Source organism: Lacerta agilis, chromosome 2, assembly GCF_009819535.1.
Source record: "Lacerta agilis isolate rLacAgi1 chromosome 2, rLacAgi1.pri, whole genome shotgun sequence".
NCBI classification, from domain to species: Eukaryota; Metazoa; Chordata; class Lepidosauria; order Squamata; family Lacertidae; genus Lacerta; species Lacerta agilis.
In genome coordinates, this window is record NC_046313.1 from 18,831,190 (window position 1) to 18,853,406 (window position 22,217).

The 22,217-nt window shown below is 46.8% G+C and overlaps 1 protein-coding gene across 3 annotated transcripts; it reads right to left on the bottom strand.

The window, feature by feature from the left end:
• Positions 1-502: 502 nt before the first annotated feature.
• Positions 503-22,137, bottom strand: TROAP (trophinin associated protein). Of its 3 annotated transcripts, none has more exons than XM_033138795.1 (17): positions 22,078-22,137; positions 21,106-21,353; positions 19,730-19,925; positions 17,805-17,962; positions 16,267-16,348; positions 15,974-16,050; positions 15,363-15,487; positions 14,780-14,823; positions 13,201-13,301; positions 10,870-10,963; positions 9,495-9,619; positions 8,387-8,446; positions 6,788-6,862; positions 5,099-5,197; positions 3,684-4,044; positions 2,430-2,602; positions 503-1,407 (listed from the first exon to the last, which is right to left on the bottom strand). In XM_033138795.1, exons 2-17 carry the CDS (start codon positions 21,298-21,300, stop codon positions 1,342-1,344), a joined length of 2,031 nt encoding a protein of 676 aa, XP_032994686.1. In that variant the 5' UTR covers positions 21,301-21,353; positions 22,078-22,137; the 3' UTR covers positions 503-1,341. The 3 variants fall into 3 exon arrangements, with proteins under 3 accessions (XP_032994686.1, XP_032994684.1, XP_032994685.1); XM_033138793.1 differs by having other exon boundaries at positions 2,430-2,605; XM_033138794.1 differs by having other exon boundaries at positions 2,430-2,605; positions 22,082-22,123.
• Positions 22,138-22,217: the final 80 nt, after the last annotated feature.

Sequence of the window (22,217 nt, forward strand, 5' to 3'; positions counted from 1 at the left end):
ACTGAGGTCCAGCTCCCAAGGGCATTCTGGTGGTTCCCTCACTGTGAGAAATGAGGTTAAAGGGAACCAGGCAGAGGGCCTTCTCGGTAGTGGCGCCCACCCTGTGGAACACCCTCCCATCAGATGTCAAGGAAATAAACTACCTTTTAGAAGACATCTGAAGCCAGCCCTGCTTAGGGAAGTTTTTAATGTTTGATGTTTTATCATGTTTTTAATATTCAGTTGGGAGCCGCCCAGAGTGGCTGGGGAAACCCTGCTATATTTATTATGTAATAAATAATTATTATTATTATTATTATTATTATTATTATTATTATTATTAGCCTCTCAATTTTGCATACCCCAGCAAATAAAAGACCCCAGGAAGTGAAACCAACCACCATTCTGTTGCCAGGTAGTGTTTAGCAGAGTTTGCCCCAGGTATCAGTGCTTGAAATAAAACACCTGCAACAACTCTAGAAGTCAAACGAGCTGAAAAGGTTTTCCTTTTTAAAAAGTCTGTATTTACATCATCATTTATTTATATTGTTGTTTATGAGTCACCTTTTTGGCCAAAAAGGAAATCCCAAGGAACTTACAGTTTAAGAACTTTTAACTTAGAAGCACCGCTGCCTTAAAAAAAAAAAAAAGAAAAAAGAAATTCAGTCCATTAAGTGTTCTAAACCCAAGGACACTGGAAGATGTTACTAACCGGATCACAGCCAGAGCTTGACACCAAACCCATCTTTCAAACTTCACCCTAACCCACCATCTGTGATCAGAAATTACAGAAAGCCCCTCTCTGCCAACTATTTCTCAAAACTGTTACAGGCATTTACATACAAAGAAGGTAAAACACCCACAAAAAAATTGACAAATTGAGGCAGTTCATTACAAAGTCTTGCTCACTGGAATAATCCTTCTCATCCTTGGGGGAAGAGTTGTGCTCTTGCTTGCAAAAATAGCAATTTAAAGCAATTAGGAAACGTTTTTAATTTTTCTCCTTTCTTCCCACAATAGGTATGTTTCCTGCATACCATATTAGCGTATTGCCTTTTGTGCCAATGCTTTGCAGTTCAATGAAAGCTGAACTCCAGGTCAGCTTTCCCCTTTCACGTGCACTAGATGCTCTCGGAAAAGGAGGGGAGATTTCGGCTCCTGGTCCTCCCAGGCAACCCCACTGAGATTCAGAGTCCCAACAAGATTCGTCGGTGGTCAGGGAGTGAGCTTGAAAGGTAGCAGCTGGGGGTGGATCTTCTAAAGTTTAGAAGACAACAGAACATCGTGCGTTGGTTCTAAGGAACTTCACCACACTGTCTCTGTAATCGTGGAATTGGCAAGCAGGCATCATAACCCAGACCTTCACGAGGGCAAAACCCTTTCTGCTTCCATGGGTTGGGATGGGGTTGCAGAGATAGGTATAAAGTGCTGGTGGATAAAAACAAGAGCAAGAAGTGTTATGCAATGAGACACGCATGAGCTAACCAGGAAAAAAATATATGTTTCTCTGCACATTTGACCCAGAACAGACTGGAGGAGGGTGGCCAACTTTTAAATGCTACATCTCAAGTAAAACTTAAAAGAGTTTAGGCTCTCATCAACCTGAGCTCAGGATCCAAAGGAAAATGCCAAGTCACAGAGCTCTGATCCACAATGACAGCTCCAGCATTTAAATTTATTATTATTATTATTATTATTATTATTATTATTATTATTAATAATAATTCAACTTATAGAACTAAACCCAGAGGTCTCAGGGCGGTTCACAAGACCACAACATATAAAATCAAACCATAAGCAGTAACCCAATAACACCTCCCCACCCCAGAAAAGCCACATTCTAAAAGGCTGTTGGATGTCAATCAGATCAACCAAAGGCCTGGTTAAAAAGAAATGTTTCTGCCTGCTGCCTAAAGGTGTGTAATGAAGGCGGCAGGCGAACTTCCCTGGGGAGAGCATTCCATAGACCGGAAAAACAGTCTGTGGACAAACGCCAGCTCCCTCGGCCAGCAAAGCAAGATGAGCGCCGCAACCCCAGAGTCGTTCGCGACTGGACTTAACTGTTGGGGGTCCTTTACCTTTTTACCTTTATTTATACCCCACCCATTGGCTAAGTTTCCCAGCCAGGATCTGGAGACCTCCAGTCTGTTCACGGAGCTATAGGACATTTAAGCACTTCATGGTACATATTCCAAGTCCTGGGAATGCTGCCAAACGTTCTGGCTAAAAGCAGAGGACTGGTTCACACGGGGCAGCTTGCTATGGCACGGCATGCAGCCCATTGGCAAACCGCAATCTTCCAAACAATTCCGTCTGGTGAGAAGTGGTGCTTCCATCATGCGGTGGCACCAGAAGGTGCCGCAGAAGGTTTGACAGACCGCTGTGGCACACTGCTTGGTTCAAAAGCAACCTCGTTTACCCCTTGCTGAAGGGGACGTTGAGATGCTTACCATGGCTTCCTGGACCTCCAGCATTTTGGCCACAGGCTCTTTGCATCGCTGTGCCGAGGGCTGCGTAACACAGGCGAGGCGGGCAGTGTAGAAGGCACATTCAGCATTTAGGCGTGCCTCATGGAAGTGCATAGGTGCACTAAGGAGGTCATCTAAGCGCTGCTTGACTTGGTCTACTGGGGAAAGGACAGCAATGGCAAAGACTTAATTAATTAATTAAAATAAAATAAAATATTAATATAATAATAATTATTATTTATTTACTAGTACATTAATCCCGTTAAATTAACGGGCGCTAGAACATATGTGGTCAAACTGTTGCCCTAGCAACATCGGGGACATGCGCAGAGCTGACTGAGCGGCTCTCGCTTATCTCAGTTTTTTTTTCTAACAACGCGAGAGCCGCATGACGTAGCCAGCTCTGCGCATAGCGTCCCTGTTGCCCTAGCAACATTGGGAAAACGCGCAGAGCGTCTCTGCGCTCCAAGTCCCAATGGCTGTCCGTGGGGCACATGCGCAGTAGCGCAATCTCACGGACACAGGGACTGGACGCAGAGACACTTTATTATAGGTGATACCCTGCCCATCTGGCAGGGTTTCCCCAGCCACTCTGGGCAGCTCCAAACAGAATATTAAAAACACGAGAAAACATTAAACATTAAGATATGGACTATTTTGTAATCCAGCTCCAAACAGAATATTAAAAACACGAGATAACATTAAACATTAAGATATGGACTATTTTGTAATCCATGATTAGTTGCAATTTATTACTATAACACTTTTTAAAGTGTCCTAGCGGCAAATTTTTATGGACTATGGCCAAATAGTTCTTAACATCTGCATAACAGGAAAGGCACACAAGGAGAGCCAAGTGGAAAAGCAGGACATTTAAATTAATGTTCTTATTTTATAGAGGATCCCTACCACACCAGTTTGAAATACAGGGGAACCTCGGTTTTCAAATGTAATCCGTTCCGGAAGACCGTTCAACTGTCGAACCATTCAAAAACTGAAAACTGAAAGCAGAAGCCTCAATACAATAGGAAAACACAAAATGGAAGCTGCGTAGCATGTTCGGCTTCCGGAAATCATTCAAAAACCAGAACAGTTACTTCTGGGTTTTTGGCGTTTGTCAGCCGAAATGTACGACAATGGAGGCATTCAGGAAGTGTGGTTCTACTGTAAAAGGATATTATCACTTGCCTTAAAAAAAATTAACATGAGAATCAAGTTAATCTATCAAGGTCTTACCTGCACTATTTCCACAGGACGACATGAGCCCGAGCAAATGCATGGAGGTACCACTCCCACCGGATGCCGGGAGCTGGACCGAAGGCATCCGAGAGATGGGACAGACAGGTTGCTGGCTGGAGGTGGTGGCATGTGTCATGCCAGGTTCGGGTGCCACAGCAACAGACCCTGGCGCCAGCTTGCAAAGGTGTGGTCCGGGAGACAGTACAGGTGTAGCGAGGGGACCAGGCTTGGGAGCGTCCCGGGCAGGCGAGCAGTGAGCCGACAACAGTTTGTGCAATTCCCCCAGCGAGGGGGCAATGTCGTGATTGATGCCGTCATTCACCTCCTGTTGCAAGAGCTGAGCAAGGAGCTTGATGCGCTGGGGGAAGAGGAGGACAAGGGCTGAAATGGGGCAGGTAACTCTAGCTCAGCCGCCCGATAGGCTTTGTCTTGTCTATTGTGGGACACCGTACCCCACGAGTCCCAGGCTGAAAGTAAACCAGACCTCCCAGGACCACAAAAGCTACCCAGGGGGTCAGCAGGGACTGAGATGTTCCACTGCAGCAATGAAAGCTAGATAAGCACAATTTAAGCACAACTGGATGCCGTTTCCAATATGATTCCAAGCTCTCGTAGTAATAATAATAATAATATTTTATATATACATATCCCGCCCATCTGGCTGGGTTTCTCCAGCCACTCTGGGCGGCTCCCAACAGATTAAAAACACGATATAACATCAAACATGAAAAACTTCTCAAAACAGGGCTGCCTTCAGGTGTCCTCTAAAAGTCAGATAGTTGTTTATTTCCTTGACATCTGATGGGAGGGCATTCCACAGGGTGGGCACCACTATCGAGAAGGCCCTCTGCTGGGTTCCCTGTAACCTCACTTCTCGCAGTGTGGGAACCGCCAGAAGGCCCTCGTAGAACAGTGCTTCCTTTACAGCAGACTATTCTGTTCCAATAGCTGCCTGCTTTTCCTTCTGCAATACTCTCAGCTTCACCACCTACACCAACCCTAATAATAATAATAATAATAATAATAATAATAATAATAATAATAATAATAATAATTTGTACCCCGCCCATCTGGCTGGATTTCCCCAGCCACTCTGGGCGGTTTCCAACAAAAATCAAATACATTAAAATACTACAGGTAAAGCCAGATTTAGAACTTCATCCTTTCATTTCTTTGGGAAAATGCTTTATTTTCCATCTTTCTCCAACCGCCTCTCTGCAGTAAACTCACAATAGAAGAACAATCAAAAGTTTGAAATGTTTCAGAAAACCACGAAAGGGAATTGTGTTTAAAGTAACCACCCCATCCTTTTCGTTATCAGAATTTGCAAGCAGGGCCGGTTTAAAGGAATAGCCGAGTTCCGTGCTCGAAGCCCTTTTCTACCTGGGAGAAAAATTAACAAAGATGCTTACCTGGAGTTTTCCCATTTCTGGGGTGATCACAGGAACACCTGCCACCTTCTTTGCCGATGCTCCCATCTCATCCTTAAAGAGGCACACAGCAATGCTTTCCTGCGGGGGAAGGAAAACGTCAACTCTCCTCCCTGGGTTCTGCTTCCACTCCACTAAAGCTACCAACCATCGAGAGGGCAAGTGAGGACAAGGAAAAAGTGGGAAAGAGAGTGGGATCCCAAACCTACTGCTCCCTGCATGCCGGTACCAACAGGTGTTCTGGCTATATTCTAGGAATACAATTCAGGGGTAAGTTTAAAGTTCAGGGAGGAAAAAGCCCCACAAAAACATATCAAGCCAGGAAAATGACCATTGCATACTTGTGGGTTAAGCAAGTCTGCTGCTACTGGCAAATTAGGCAGCATGCATATAAAAATATACCCCATTTTACAAACTTTCAAAGCCGTAGCCAGGAGATATGCCTTTGAGCACCTCATAAAAATGGGAAGAGGAAACAAAAGACCTTCCCCATAACACTTTCTCCATCTCTTTACTATGGTGCCCTCCTAGAACCGCTGCTTGCAGTCTAGAGATGTAATGCTGCAAACACCTTAATAAAAAAAAAAACTTACAGAGAATTAGATCTGACAAATAATCCTCACAACCTATTTTACATGGGGGAGGGGGCAGAATGCATGATCTGTTTCAGGGTTTCCCAAACTTGGGTCTCCAGCTGCTTTTTAAAAAAAATAATATTTATTAAGGTTTTTACACCAAAACATACATATAACATACAAATAACAAAACTACATAAACAACAAATAAAAACAATACATAACAACATACATGATTCTTATACCTAATATTACTTCCTCACATTGTAGTGGGACTTCCTCATTCCTCCTCCTCCTGCGTCCCTTGTGAATACCTTTTCGTAACTTCCTAAATTCCCAATATTCATATTCTCATTGTTTGCATTTTATGGATCAATAGTCTCATTAGATAGTAAAATTCATGTTAAATTGCTGTTTTAGGGGTTGTTTTTAAAAGTCTGGAACAGATTAATCCATTCTGCATTACTTTCTATGGGAAAGCGTGCCTTGGTCTTGGAACGGACTTTCAGAACAGATTAAGTTTGAGAAGCAAGAACTCAAACAACAGAAACTGCCAGGCTATAAAGATTTACGAATCGCTAAGAAACCACATAGGGACCCAGGTGGCGCTGTGGGTTAAACCACAGAGCCTGTGGCTTGCTGATCAGAAGGTCGGCAGTTCAAATCCCTGCCACGGAGTGAGCTCCCGTTGCTCGGTCCCAGCTCCTGCCCACCTAGCAGTTCGAAAGCACGTCAAAGTGCAAGTAGATAAATAGGGACCGCTCCGGCGGGAAGGTAAACGGTGTTTCCGTGCGCTGCTCTGGTTCGCCAGAAGCGGCTTAGTCATGCTGCCTACATGACCCAGAAGCTGTCTGCGGACAGACGCCGGCTCCCTCGGCCTTATAGAGCGAAATGAGCGCCGCAACACCAGAGTTTGACACGACTGGACCTGATGGTCAGGGGTCCTTTTACCTTTACCTAAGAAACCACATACAAGGCGTTCATAAGCAGGTGCTCGAGCAAAACTTAATAAGTGACTGGAATGCATCAGAGCAACACGAATACAAACAGCTGCTCCCATGGGAAAGTGCTGCCAGTTTGATCCACATGAATTTACCCATTCCACAGCAGCGTCATCCTCTTTGGAGTCCACAGAGTCCTTCAGTGAAGTGATCTTGCTTGCCAAATTAACCTGGAAAAAGCAAAATGGACAGAGAGGTTTTTTTTGGTACCAACAGGTTTCAAACCCTGCTGCATTTTTACGGCCAGCCTAGTCACACAGCCAGAAATTAGTTTCTAGTTCTATGACCAAGGAACCTTTAGGGGAAAGTAAGAGAAATCTAAATCCTGGGAGAATTTTTGTAAGTAACACACACCAAAGTTACCACAAAGAGGGAATTTTTTTACACAGTACAGCATACCTTTGGCAACAGCTCATTGCCATGACTAATGGTAAAATACACACGCACACACTTTTGCATTTAAAGAAGGAAGCAAAAATTCAAGTACACAGCAGATGGGTTTGCTGGTGGGCAAAAATGAGGGCAAAAATACAGCCTCCATTAAGTACTCCCACACTCCAGAAAATATAGAAAAAGGGCTATACACCCTCATGTATCATGTGCTGCTGTGCTTGTGAGCCGGCTGAGGAATCTGCCCACCATAGCAAGATTCTGCATAAGAATGGATAAGGACTTGCAACAACTTGCAACAACTATTCAGGATGTTGCATTTCATTTTCCCATTCCCCACAAGGTCTTCCGCTTCAATCCCCGGTCAATCACTCATCATTCCGCAGCCACCGAGCATGTTCAGTCTTCGCGGGGCTGTTCCACCAACTCTTGTAGGTTTCTTTCTTTTTCCTTTTTGTATTTCTGCCAACGCTCGGGCTCCTTTAAACCTGCTAACATGTCCTTCTTGGGCACCTATGCTGCTGTTTCAGCTGCATAACGACTGACCCCCAGAAAACTGAGATTGTCTCAAGTATATATGACGCCTATTCCACAACCGCAAGTCTTCTGACTTACCCAGGAATTGGTATGGTCAGTGGGAACCAGGGATCTTTAAGAAGTAAAAAAGCAAAGGACCCCTGGACGGTTAAGTCCAATCCAAGTCGACTATGGGGTTGCGGCACTCATCTCGCTTTTAGGCTGAGGGAGCTGGCTTTTGTCCAGAGACAACTTTCTGAGCCATGTGGCCAGCATGACTAAACCGCTTCTGGCGCAAGAAGGACTGTGACAAGTATCAGAGCACATGGAAATATCGGTGACCTTCCCGCCGCAGCGGTCCCTATTTATCTACTTGAGCTGGTGTGCTTCGAACTGCTAGGTTGGCCCTGAGCCCGGTTTGACGGGGAAGGGCGGGGTATAAATAAAAAAATTATTATTATTATTATTATTATTATTATTATTATTATTATTAGGTTGGCAGGAGCTGGGACAAAGCGACGGGCGCTCACCCCGTTGCGTGGATTCGAACTGCCAACCTTCTGATCGGCAAGCCCAAGAGGCTCAGTGGTTTCGACCACAGTGCTGCCCACCTCTATCTTTAAGAGCATCCTACTTACTAAGGATTCCAATAGCTGCTCACAACAGTAGGAATGGGACATTTCAGAGGGTTTTTGGTAAAGGACTCTCAGATAGTTCATTATCTGAGCATTTTTAGAGTATCAGTTCCTGCCCTCCGACTTGGTTTAGATTAGGCATTGGGCACCCACCTTCTTAGCTTTAATGCCGGAAGAAAGAGCCGCACGGTTCCGTATCCAGGGACTGCGATGCTGGTCCAACATAAGAGAAAGTATTCAGAGGATGGCGCGATGGGAGTCACAGTGAACAGCAAGGCACAGAACTTGAAAAAGGATGGAACTAACAACTTAAAGAAGATGCTCAACGGTAGGGTATACACTCTCCATGCAGAAAGAAGAAGAAGAGTTTGGATTTGATATCCCGCTTTATCACTACCCGAAGGAGTCTCAAAGCGGCTAACATTCTGCTTTCCCTTCCTCCCCCACAACAAACACTCTGCGAGGTGAGTGGGGCTGAGAGACTTCAGAGAAGTGTGACTAGCCCAAGGTCACCCAGCATCTGCATGTGGAGGAGCGGAGACGCGAACCCGGTTCCCCAGATTACGAGCCTACCACTCTTAACCACTACACCACACTGGCTCTCGAAAGTCAATACCTGCCATCTCTAGTTAAGAGGATCCCAAGGGGCAATGCCCGAGACCCCAGAGAGCCACTGCCAGCCAGAGTAGATAACATGGGGCTAGGTGGCTCAGTGGGCTGACTCAGGATAAGACAGCTCCCAGGTTCTTACACCACTTTAAAACATTTCTTTCCCGCTATGCCTTTCCATTCATTTCCAACAATAAGATAATCACGTAAGTTAAAGCAAGAAGTGAGAAATGAAGTTCTGCTGATTAAAAGAAAAACAGAGAAACATGACAACTATTATTATTCACTATGAGCTTCTGCAAATATGGCCATGCAGTCAAAACACAATCGAGTGGGTTGAGAGTCAAGCATTTCTGGGGAGCTTGCACCATAGCTAGTGGGCATGGATAATATATGTTGCCCGTAGCAGGGATGATGCAGTCTGCTGGTTTCAGACTATTAAGCTCAAGACAATAAAGGATAGGGCTAGTAACTAACCTCTGGTCCCAGCCTACCAGAGCTACATTTCCCTCCCGCTTCACCCCAGCAGCGTCAACACAAACGGTGGTTTTCCAGGACATGCCCATAGCTAGCTAGGAAGTGGATGCACACTCCTGGGGGAGACTTTTAGCGACAAAGCGGCAGGGAACCTCGCCAACCCTCAAGCACAAACCAAGGATTGCACGGAAGCAAGGGGAACCCTCTGAGCTAATCCATAGGGGGTATGGTCAGCAGCTGAACATTTTCTGCCTGGTGTGTTGGCTAGCTGGGCTTCGGAAGCTTCCAATTTCTGCAGACCTGTGGAATGGGACAGAAACGGGGGGGGGGCAGTTATATTATTATTTTATGATTTTCAGTTTTATACATTTCAATAATTTTACAATCATTTTAACATTTCAAAACATGACTTTCTTCCCCCTTTTTCTGTGCTTCCTTAAAAAATGTTTCCCTCTATTTTCTGCATATTCCAAATTAACTTAATTTACTCACTTATTCATCTACTTTAAACGTATACTGTACTCTTATAAAACTGCAGGCTATCACAATAATTCTGTCTATGTTTACAGTTTATTTGTAAATATTCAATAAACCATTTCCATTCTTTTATAAAAAGTTTGCCGTCTTGATTTCTTATTCTTCCGGTAGGTTTCGCCATTTCAGCATATTCCATACGTTTTTGTATCCATTCTTCTTTCGCTGGGACTTCTTCTTTCCATTTTTGGGCTAGTCACATTCTTGCTGCTGTAGTCGCATACATGAATACATTTCTACATAGTTTGGGTAGATCTATCCTGATCATTCCCAAAAGGAAGGCTTCTGGGGTTGTTGTTTTTTTAAAACCTTATTTTAAACATCTTTCTCGATTCATAATATATCATTTCCCAGTAAGCTTTAGCCTTACCAGAAGACCACCACATATGATAAGAAACCTTTTTTTCCTTTACTGTAAGGTTCCCAGTTAGTTGCTCATGAGTAACAAGCCAACTCCGATGCTTCTTTTTATAGTTTTATTGTGCAAAACTACTTAGAGTGCAGAGCTAACAAAATACAAATCTGTCTCATCCATCAGCAGAATCTGGGAGTGCCCCTTTCTGGTTGTCCCCCCCCCAGCAAAAAAGACGCGGGGTGCGGAATCTCCTCCTCCTTGCCCTACGTGGCACCCCTCTGCGCAATTGGGGTGACAGAAGTGGCATGCCACCCTCTGCGCCCGCAGGGCGCTCTCCCGTCCTTAGAGCTTTCACTGCCCGTTCCCCTGAGAAACCTCCCCTTCCCCGCTTGAGGTCTCATTGCTGCCCCCACTGGAAGAAGAAGTGCTGCTTCTCAGGTGTTGTCGGGGCTCTCTGCAGCATCCCAAGCCCTAGTCACCCTCACTGCACTGAGCCGAGGACAGTTCCCTGACATTTACATTTCCAACACTTATTTGATTTTGTTTTAGGAAAAATCAGCGATAAGCCAGTTATAAGCCATGTGCTTCAATATCAGGAACTTGCAGCTCCAAGCAGCCGCGAGGAGGACAAACTCCCAAGCAACTCCTCTGTTAAGTATACCTTTAGGACGCTGTGTAGAGCGGCAGGAAACACGCCCAAACTTTTCTGTTGAGCGCGCACTCGTGCAGGGCAATGGCAAACAGGCACTTTCCCCCTGGAGGAAAATAAACAATCAGTTTGCAGCTCTCAACAGTGCAAGCCTTGCTCCCGGAAGGTCTCCCCCCACCCAGATTATTTCCCCAGGGTCACTCTGTACACAACTGATTAAGAAAGTACTTTTGAAGGAAGACGGTGGGGAAACGGGTTGAGCAGACAAAGAATCCAGGAGCCAGCAGGTGGTGGACCAGTGTGCCCAACTGTTTTTATAACTGTTTTTATATCCATTTAGACTGGGGAGGGATTTTTTCAGCCTAAGGGTCACTTTTTATTATACCGTATATACTCGAGTATAAGCCGACCCAAATATAAGCCGAGGCACCTAATTTAACAAAAAAAAAACACTGGGAAAACTTATTGACTTGAGTATAAGCCTAGGGTGGGAAATGCAGCAGCTACTGGTAAATTTCAAAATTTCAAGGGCTGCTTTCGGGCTGCTCGTTCCTCCACCGCCGCTGACAGCAGCCTCTGCTGCTTGCAAAGGCAGGCACAGGAGCCGTGCTTGGTAGCACGAGCAGCGGCAGCAAACAGCTAAGTGGGACCCTCACTCGAGTATAAGCCAAGGGGGGCTTTTTCAGCATAAAAAATGTGCTGAAAAAGTCGGCTTATACTCGAGTATATATGGCAATTATTATTTTAACCTTTGCGATTAACTTGCCTAAGATTCTGGACAAAGCACCATGTTTCAGAAATCCGCCCCCCCCCCCGGTCAATTCCGCCTTTGAAATCCCAGTCATGTCCGGGAAAATCCAGATATATGGATTCGACTGGCCAGCTAAACCAGGTGAGGGTAGCCCAGGGATCAGCAAATGTTTTCAGCGGGGGGGGGGGGGTCGGTCCACTATCCCTCAGACCTTGTGGGGGGCCGGACTATATTTTTTTGGGGAAATGAACGAATTCCTATGCCCCACAAATAACCCAAAGATGCATTTTAAATAAGTAGAATCATGTAAAAACACGCTGATTCCCAGACCGTCCATGGGTCGGATTTGGAAGGCGATTAGGCCGGATCCAGCCCCGGGCCTTAGTTTGCCTACCCATGGAGTAGCCGATGGGTCTCAAATCCCCAGTGAGTTAGGTACTTTCCCTGCATGCGAAGACAGGCTCTGGTGGATTGAGCAGATGAGACCAATAGTGGGCCCAACAGACAAGAAGGCAGTTTCTGCATGGGCTATAGAGCAGAAGTCTCCAAACTACAGCCCAGGGGCCAGATACGGCCTGAGGGACTCATTTATCTGGCCCCCGGCAACCCCCGGCACCTGCTTTGACCAGCACAGCGTGGCACGGCTGCCCACTTCCAGGTTGAAGGAGCACCAGAAATAGCTTTGCGCACATGCGCAAGCATTATTTCCAGTGCACATCCAGGTCGGAGGAGGCCCGTGCACATGCGCACAAGCTACTTCTGGTGCTCCTCTGACCCGGACGTCGCTGGAATGAGTGCATGCACACACGCATTGGCATGCACTCCCCCGCCCTCCAGCCCGCCGTGTGATTGGCACTGGAGACACCAGCCCACAAGTTTGCTGACCCCTGCTATAGAGGGAAGTGAGGGGTAGATGGGACTCATTAGCCTGGGAAAGTAGCCCATCTAGGAGAAGGAAACCTCTGATCCTAAAACTCTACTGCCTTGCGGGATTTCTTGGGGAGAAGAAAAGGCTAAGGAGTAAACCCTACACAAATCCAGAGCAGAGTCCCTATGACGGTTGGATGGCGGCTTGTACGCCTCCTTCTGGCAACTCCTGCAGCCAAGCTGGTGCCCAATGTATTGCTCTGCTTTCCTTTGGAGGTCTTGCCATCTGGGGCAGCCCAGGACCTCCATGTACACTGCTCAGGCTTGTGCCCCAGGGAGGTCGCTTTGGTTCTGCAAACACAGCGGCTTGACTTCACCCCCAGAGGCGCACTCTATTAACTCTCGAGACAGATGGATGCCAGCAGCAGCAGCAAGGAACACAGCAAGGTCCCACTTGTTGCATTCCAGAATGCTAATGGGCATCCTCAGCTGTTTCACACCAGACACCTTCGTTGGGATTGTTCCACCAACCCTCTGGAGACTGCAGCTGCCTCTTGCCACCTGAATGCCCACTAGGAGCAAATCAGCACCGCAGGAAGTAGAGGAGCGGGAGAGGAAGGCCCATGGAAACGGGCGCTGCACCCAGCATTGGTAACTGGGACAGGCACCTGGTGACAGGGAGGGAACTACAGAAATCAAGACCTCCCAAACTGTACTTTGCTCACCCTAGTGCTCAGATCGGCAGTCGCCCTTAGGGTTGAATGGCTCACGCCGATGTTCAGCAGGATGCTAGCTTTGGCAGCTGGGTCAGGCATGAACCCGTCATCTGCAAATACAAGGGACAAAGTTGGCAAGCAGGCAGGCAGCCTCACCATTAGCTCCTGCTGTTCACGCTCCAAAGGAAACCAAGAACAGTTCTCTGCGAAGCAGGTCATGCAGCCTTCATAACCAGTTTGGTTTTGCTCTGTGTTATTCCCCACTTGCATGCTTTGTTCTCAGCAAGACACGAGAATTTCATGAAGCGGCAATTCAGGCACAGTATACGGAATGCCAATTGAAGGCAAGGAATATGGCTGAGATAATTATTATCAAAATGCACATGCAAGCTCTATCTTTCAGGGCTGGGTGATATATCAATATACAGTATCATCGAAAAGCGGTTTGAAGTCTATATTGTGATATCCATTTCATCATCTTTAATCTTACAATACGACGCGAATAGTGCCGTGTGTGTGTGTGCATGCACGCACCATGCAAAAATCACAATGTGGGAAAAACTGAAGCCAGCCAATGCTTCTCTTGATTCTTGCAGCCTCTGTTAATTCTGCTGGCTCAGCAGTCCCCTTTCTCATGCAGGGGGCAGCGAATCACAAGAATGGGGAAAATCACAATGCAGGAAAAACCGTGGAGCCAGCCAGTGCCTTTACATAGCTCCAGCCTTATTTCAGACATTGTAATATATCAGTATATTTCGCTGGTGATATAACATGAAGTTGAAAACCAGCCCTACCGTTTGCCTCCACATAGCTCCATTCTTATTTCATACGTCGTGATGTATCTGTATATTGGTGTATCGCAATGTTTAACTGGCAATATTTTGCAATGTTGGAAACCAGAATATCTCCCAGCCCTACTGCAAACACTTGCAATCACATTTTTATCTACACCCAAAGTGGGCAAAAATGCAAGCCTGTTGGTGCACTAAAAGGGGAGAGTGGACAGTGCTGTGACAAACATATTCTTATGCACGGCACAGGCACTTTAGAAGAAGTGGTTCTGGCTGATGGCACAGTGCATGAATCAGCTGGGAATGGCAGCGTGTATGTTTTTTACATTTTTTATATACGTTAGATTAGGAAGGAAGAAAAAAGGGGGGTTGGGGGATTGGTGGAAAGGTGGGGTCGGGTGGCAATGCTTCTATTCTTCTACTTAGTGTATGTGTGGGGTTTTGTGTCAGCGTCACTTGTGTGGGGGTTCTCTTGTTGTATTTCTTTGGTGGTGAGAGAGGTTGGGGGTGTATGTTAACAGTTTAAACACTAAATTGTCAAATGCGTTATATGTGCCAAGTTTGGAAAATAATCTATTATCTTGTATCACGTCTTGTGAAGCAAGGGTTCAAAGTATCTTTCTCCGATTCAGGTTGTACAATAGGAGAAGGCAGGCAAAGTTGCTACAGCTTCACTGAAAAATGGCCTATTTGTGTTACAACACCAACCAAGCTGTGGGAATGAGTCTGGGGCATGTGCGAAAGGTGTCTAACAAGGCTTTGTCTGGATAGAAATAAATGGCGGTGCGGTCACTCACCTTTCCATGGTGTCCCTGTGGTTTCCTTCCTCTCTGCTGAGTCGCTGTTTTAAGAGCAGACAGCAATGAAAGGTTACACAAGCCTCAAAACAGCCGACATATGTGGAACACAATTCTGCTGGCACCCCCTTTACAAAGACACAACATCACACACAACATCACACACACACACACACACACCGTGGATTTATGCTGGGATGTATTATTAGCAGAGGGTAAAGGCACGATTCGGAGAGGAACAAGTCACAAACTTTTGCATTCTTCCCATACATACCTACTGATTAAGGACAAGAGACACTCTGTAACCTTGGCTGTAGACATCAATCTGAAATGTGCAGGCAAGGTGAGCATCTTCCCGAAAGAAGGTGGAGTACAGAAGAGTTGGAATGAAGGACTTTGCTGTGGAAGCTAGAAGGGAGATGGGGACCCTACCTACCACCACCACCCCAAGAAATATTGGGAAACCAGGGCAAGCAGAACAACAGAATTTTTTATTCGCCATGCCTTGTGGCTTCACAATACCCTTGCCTTTCACAAATGACGCAAACTGCCACCCCAACTGAGCAGCCAGTTCTTTCCTCACCTTTGTGTTGCAATGCCCCCCTCCACCGTGCCATTCAGACCTTTTGCCTCGGGCCTGGGGGCAGAATCTTGGTGCTTGCCCACTCCCGGGTTCTCCGTGGGTCGGCTTGGCTTCGCCACCTCCACCTGAAGCAGACGTCAAATAGAGTCAGAGGTGCAAGGCAAGCAGCCCCCAGGCACTATTCCGGAAAGAGGCACAAAGACAGGAGAGACAGCAATCACACAACGGAGCTAGCCATACGTGCAGCAGCGTAGCTAGCTGCTTGGGGGTCCAGGGTGGTGTGGGCACCATGCATGGGGGGGAGGCACTGTAGTGCAGCTGAGGGGGAGGCAGCAGGCAGAACCAAACCCTCCTGCAGCCAATCAGAAGCCGCATCGGAAATTCGCAAACCGGAACACTCACTCCCGGGTTTGTGGCATTTGGGAGTCAAAACATTTGAGTCGCAAGGCGTTCGTCAACCAAGGTACGACTACTGGCTAGCAGAGCAGCTCCAAAGCAAACATCTTCAGAGGCAAGTTCAACCTTTTTCACACCTTCCCAAATCCCAGCATTCCTTGCCAGGGTTGTCACCAGATTGTCGGAGAAAATGAAGAGAAGCATCAGTTACCCACCTGAGGCCCAGGGTTCTCAAATGTAGCCAACCGCATCTTAAGCTGCTGAGCGTTCGAGGACTGTGGCTGATTCATAGCTGTTTTGGGACAAGAGAGGGTTTTTGTTTTTTTAAGGAAACCAGAAAAAAATGTTTCATTTGTCATTTGAGAGAAATTTCTCTACATCCATAAGCGTTTGTTTTTAATATTTCAAAGTCCCACCAGATTGCAAACAAAAGGAGCTGCATGAAGACTCTGCCTGACCGAACCCTGTTCTCTCAGGTGCCAAGAAAGAAACCCAACTTCAGTCATACCTTCTGGAGTTGATCTGGAGATGTACGACATGCGGGGAAAATTCGCTGCAGGAGCCCCTGTGTATAACGATCCTCGACCAGTCTACAAGGGGAGAAAAATGGAAGTCCAGCATCTCCAAGAAAATGAAGTCCAGCATTCTCAAGTTACTGCAATGCTATGCCTGTTTCCCCACATTACAGTCACCAGGACCCCATGCAATAGCTTGCATAGCTTTGAGAAAATGGCTAACTAGAGGACACATCAAAAGCAAGGCATGCCTCTAGGCTGGATGGGCAGACTCAGACCCAAGACAGAGTAAAATCAGGACAGAGTTATGCTTAATGGTTGTGCGACTTTAGCACCAGCATGGAACACCTTTCCCAATACGCAGACGGACTATTTTGTTCACATCCCTATGGGCCAGCCTGTCAGTACTCGTTATTTATAGAACGCTTCCGACAAAAAATTGTTAAACACGCCTTAAGAACAGGTTTCGACAAACATTTCGGCGAGCCTAAATGCCAGCACACAAAAATTAAACACAAGTGCACAACAGCACAGCACTGAAGCCAAAATCACAAAACGTAAGTCAGAATTGAATCCATACACAGACACAGACAGACAGAAGCAGGTGGTCAAGCAGAATTTCAACTCTCCTTCATCGAAAGCTCCATCTCGTGAGCTAGAAGGGCAGGGCCGGCCCAAGACATTTTAGCACCTGAGGCGAACCACAAAATAGTGCCCCCCCTCCATGCCAGGAAAGAAGGGGTGAGAGAATGTCTACATCAGGAACAAGGGGGAATATCGATCTACACTGGCATCCACTGCCCTGTCAGTGGCAGATCTGGCAAGTCTCAAATTTCAGCTGTGTGATGAAATTTCAGCCCTGTGAGATGCCAAAATTTGGCGCTCCCACCTTACTCTCCATAGTTCAACATAGTGTGCTCCATTGTTCTAAATCATAGTTGTGGCGCCCTCTGCAGCACCCTCAAGACTCCACACCCAATGTGACCGAAGTGTTCGTGCTCTCCTAAATCTGCCTCTGCCCTTGTGGATCCTGCCACCTGAAGCAGTTGCCTCACCTTGCCTTATGAGTGGGCCGGCCCTGTGGAAGATAAACTAAAGACCTCCCTAAGCTCAGAGCTCTTGCCCAGAGCAGGGGAGGGACCCTATGGCTCAACTCCAGATATTGTTGAACTCCCAACTTCCAGCAGCTCCTGGCAACCTGCCCACTGGACAAGAATGAAGTTGAGGGGAGCCCAGCAGTATTTGGACAGCCACAGGTTCTCCACTCTATGCCTAGAGGTATAAACTACATACATGCTGGATACATGCTCAATTCCAGTGTTCGCCAAACTTGGGTCTCCAGCTGTTTTGGGACTACAACTTCCATCATCTCTAGCTAGCAGGACCCGTCGTCAGGGATGATGGGGCTCGTAGTCCAAAAACAGCTGGAGTCCCAAGTTTGGGAAACCCTGATCTATTCCATTTCAACACAGCAGACAAGCACACGCCATACAAATGCACAACAGCACTGATGTATACGGTAGAGACTTACCCCAACGATGGCTGAGCATGCTCTATTCCCTCTTAAAGGGACTCGTCCGGCCAAGCTGGGCTTGTGGGCTGCACTTACCATGTGGTTAGTCAGCCCTGTGTTGGACAGGATGCTGGCAAGAGCTGCTACATCTGGCACAAACTCAACTGTGCTCACTTCTGCAAGGAAAAAAAAATGTTTGGGGATCACAGCAGCAGCAGCACAGAGAAGTAGATAAGTGTCGTCGGTGGTGATGGGTAATCCAATGCAGTTGGTCAACCCACATACCTCAAAGCTGGTCTCTAAAGCTCTGAAATATTCTCCCAGCCCTGCATGGGAAGTGTCCTCAAAATGGCAAGAGCCAACACCCAGAATGATGGGATGGCATTCAATTTTGTTGTACTACAGTGGTACCTCGGGTTACGTACTTAACTGTTTCTGGGTCACTGTACGTAACCCGAAAAGTACGTAACCTGAACATTTCGGTTTGCGCATGCGCAAACAAAAAAAACCCGCTTCTGTGCATGCGCAGACTGCGAAAGTGTTCTGCGCATGCACAAATCGTGCGCGCTTTGGGTTGCGCTTCCGGGTTAGCGGAGTTCGTAACCCGAAAAGTATGCAACCCAAAGTGTATGTAACCCGAAGTACGACTGTATGTACAATGACAATAAAGTATCTGTTTAAATACCAGGATCCCCAATTGGGGATTTAAGTTTAAGATCATCCAGAGTACAGTCTGTCACAAGCAAAAAGCATGGTACAGTGCAGAAGGAGAAACTAGGTGTTTTTGCTTTTTTTTACAGTCTAAAATATGGGTTAGAGATCATTGCAGGTTAAGAAACTGGTTTAAATCTAAATAGCTGAAGCAAATGAACACAGGGAGCTATTAGAGCCACCTTACTGTTTATCCCCACTCATAAGTTGCCTGGTAAACGGCCCTGTTTGATTCCTCCGTCAGATATCCCAACTTAAGAAACAAACCCTTTTTTCCATTTGAAAAGTTGCATTAAAAAAAAAGGTAACCTGGATGGTTAAGTCCAGTCAAAGGCGACTATGGGATTGGGCGCTCATCGTACTTTTCAGGCCGAGGGAGCCAGCATTTGTCTACAGACAGCTTTTGCAGGTCATGTTGCGCAACAGAACACGGTGATGGAAACCAGGGCACACCGAAACGCCTTTTACCTTCCTGCCACAGCGGTAGCTATTTATCTTATTGTACTGGTGTGCTTTCAAACTGCTAGGTTGGCAGGAGCTGGGACAGAGCAACGGGAGCTCACTCCGTCGCGGGGAAGTTGCATTAATCCACTAGTTAAAACCCAAACACGCAATTTTGTTTTCCCTTCAAAGACACTGGCTCTTTCAAAACCAATAGTGAGTCTTCTCAGTTGTGATCAGCCACAGTTTAAGCACCCTGTTGCACCTTCACTTGTGTGTGTGTTTCACTTGTGTGTGTGTTATCCTTGAAAGGAACTGAGCAAGATGGCACATGATTTTTGCAGTAAAACAGTGAATATGCAGAAAAGGCTTATAGCCACGCAACCACCCTTTCTACCTCGAGATATTCATTTGTGCTACTTTAGACTCAAGGACTTTTCACAATGACTCTAAAGCAGCTTATCTTTACCAACAGCCATCAGAGGCAGGTTAGGCCAAGACCACCTACCGGTAACAAGGATATAGAACAATGTTTTCTACATCGAGCGCCATATTCCAGCTAGCCATCGTCCCCAGGCCGAGGTCAATTCGCCTCCCTTACATTTTATGATTTAGCAAGCAACAGAGCCCAAGCAATCAGAGCTCAGCCAAAAACCCATCAGCATGGACCGCTCATTCTATCAAGTTAAGGCCAATTGCAAAACATGGTTCACAATGATTCATCTCTGCCAAAAACGAAAACGAAACAGCAGCAGCACACTAAGAAGTTCCTTTGCTGTTGCAACCAATACCTTTGCCATTGGGCACGCGACCTTCATTCCTGTGACCCGATGTGCTCAGATGCATCTCCCCCAGGGGTTCTCTGGAAAGGATATTGGGCATTAACCCAGATGCAGGTTCCAAAGCAGCAGCAGCAGCAGGTACTAAACCAGAGCAAGGCATCTTGCTCCTCTCGATCCCTTTCCTCCTCGCGTTGGACGTACATGCCTAGAGAGAAAAGAAGAGAGGCAAGGATTCTATTCGTGCCAGTGCTATGTTCCAATCAAAAGGCTTGTCGCGGTTCAGGAAAGGGCAACCGAATTCTGGAAGAGGGCTAGCCTGCAAGTGGGAAGAAGGCAGGCTCCCTGCGAGTGAGGCCATTCTATTGTCAGAGCAATAACTCCTGAGTCCCGGTGCTCAGCACTACCTTTGCTGGACAACCAGACCCCCAAGGTATACAGTGTTTCCCAAACTTGGGTCTCCAGCTGTTTTTGGATTACAGTTCCCATCATCCCCGACAACTGGTTCCACTAGCTAGGGATGATGGGAGTTGTAGTCCAAAAACAGTTGAAGACCCAAGTTTGGGGAACACTGATTTAGATAAAAGGCAAGGAAGGGGAGATGTGATAGATAGATAGGGTATGATTATGCACGCATTGAAAAAGTGGGTGGATAAAAGTTTTTCTTCCTCATAATACTAGAACTCAGAGGCATCTGATGGAAATGAACAATGGAAGATTCAGGACAGACAGAAGGAGGTACTTATTCACTTCCACAAGAAGCAACGATGGCCCCCAAGTTGGAGGGCTTTAAAAGAGTATCAGGCAAAGTCAAGGAGGACAAAGCTATCGACGGCTACCTCCAATATCAAAGGCAGTACATCTCTGAATATTAGTGGCTGGGATTCGCAGGTGGAGAGAGCGCTATTGTGCTCATGTCCTACTTTCAGACTTCCCATAGGCATCTGGTTTGTCGCTTTGAGAACAGAATGCTGGACTAGGTGGGCCTGATCCTGCAGGGCCGTTCTTATGGGGAATGCTGACAGCCGTCTGCACTAAGGCTGTACATCAAAAGTGTTTGGCAAGGAAAGTGCTCTAAAACGGCAAAGGAGGATGCAAGGACTGGTTTGATACAGCAGGGACAGGATCTAGAAATGGGAGATCAGCACAGGGCATTTCCGACTGCTGAAAATCCTACCCAGGTTTCTATTTGCAGCCTTCAGCAGCTACCACCCAGGCCGATCTCAAGCTTTTTCTGAAAACCACGAAGGCTAGAAACCATTTCATTAAGAAGTGATTATCAGCACTGAAAGAGTGAGAGGCTGCAACAAGCAGGATGCAACACAGGTAACCATTTTCTCAAAACGGAGAGGGAATACCTAGCCTAAGCCAAAGGCAGCTCCACTCACCTGCTGAAGGCTATTCTGTGGCTGCTGCCTGGACTGCTTCGCCTCTTGTGGGATTCTGTTTCTGCACAGCACTGGGATCTTGCTGCTGCTCAGGGCACCTGCAGCAAGCGATGCACTTTTCTCCTGTCCTACTTCTGCAGAGGTCACAGGAAGGGGCAAGATTTCTTGCAAGTTTTCCTTCCCAACTCGAGCCATTTAGAATTCCTGTGCTGATCCTACAGTCGAATCCTTTGTGGCAGTATTTGCACCTATGGGTAGGGGAGAGAAAAGGCTTTTGAAGCAAGGAAAGAGCGAGTCGGAGGCACAAGGAAGCCACCCATGGAGCAAGACTCATGCAAATAATATTATTTGTTCCCCACAACAAGCGCTTGGTTTGCTGTTTTTTAGCTGGAGAGCACAGCAGGCTATGTGTGTGCCTTCAAAAGTGTACTGAAGAGCTTTAACACAACCAGGTACCCAAACTGGACTGAATAGCAAACCGTTCCTTCCTTTGCCAGCCGTCACCTGGCAAAATTCTTTTCAGCAGTTTGGTGTTTGGTCACAGAAATCGGACAGTGAGAAATATTCGAACATACAATCGGCATCAGACACCCACGAAATGCTCACAGCTGTGTACGGAGATGAAGCTGTAACTCAAAAGACACTGTAAGGGTCTTTTGTTTTTTTTTGTTTTGTTCTGCCTTTGACGTGACGTTAGGAGTCCGGGAAAATCCGGACGCGTGGCAGGGCCCCCCCCCCCGCTGGATGACCCTTTGCGGCCCCTTCCAACTCTTCAATCTCCCTCCGATACCAAAGAACCAAAGCTTGACTCGCTGGGGATTTGGCTCCCTACCGAATCCCGGAGGCCAAACGCTTCGAAGGACGCTTCGGAGCTCAGTAAAGGCTTCCCATTCATTCATTCATTCCCTCAGTCCCCTTCCCTTGAACCCCGGACCCTCTTCTCACGCGCAGCCCTCCCCTCCCCTCGCCCACCTGCCTCCGGCCAACTCCTTTCCTCCTCCGCCTCCTTCTCCTCCTTCTCCTCAGGCGAGGCCGTTGACGCGCAGCCATCCGCCCCCCTCCGCCTCTGCCGAATCAAGTTCATAAAGCAGCGGGACGAGCTGATTGGCCTC

What these genes read in the sequence shown, in the direction of transcription:
- TROAP (XM_033138793.1), bottom strand. Translation starts at nt 21,300, where the DNA reads ATGGCTCGAGTTGGGAAGGAAAACTTGCAAGAAATCTTGCCCCTTCCT. An exon ending in TTGAGAACCCTGGGCCTCAG is followed by an intron (nt 15,488 to 15,973) that starts GTGGGTAACTGA and finishes CGTCTGCTTCAG; the next exon opens with GTGGAGGTGGCGAAGCCAAG. An exon ending in CTCTACACAGCGTCCTAAAG is followed by an intron (nt 9,620 to 10,869) that starts GTATACTTAACA and finishes CCCATTCCACAG; the next exon opens with GTCTGCAGAAATTGGAAGCT.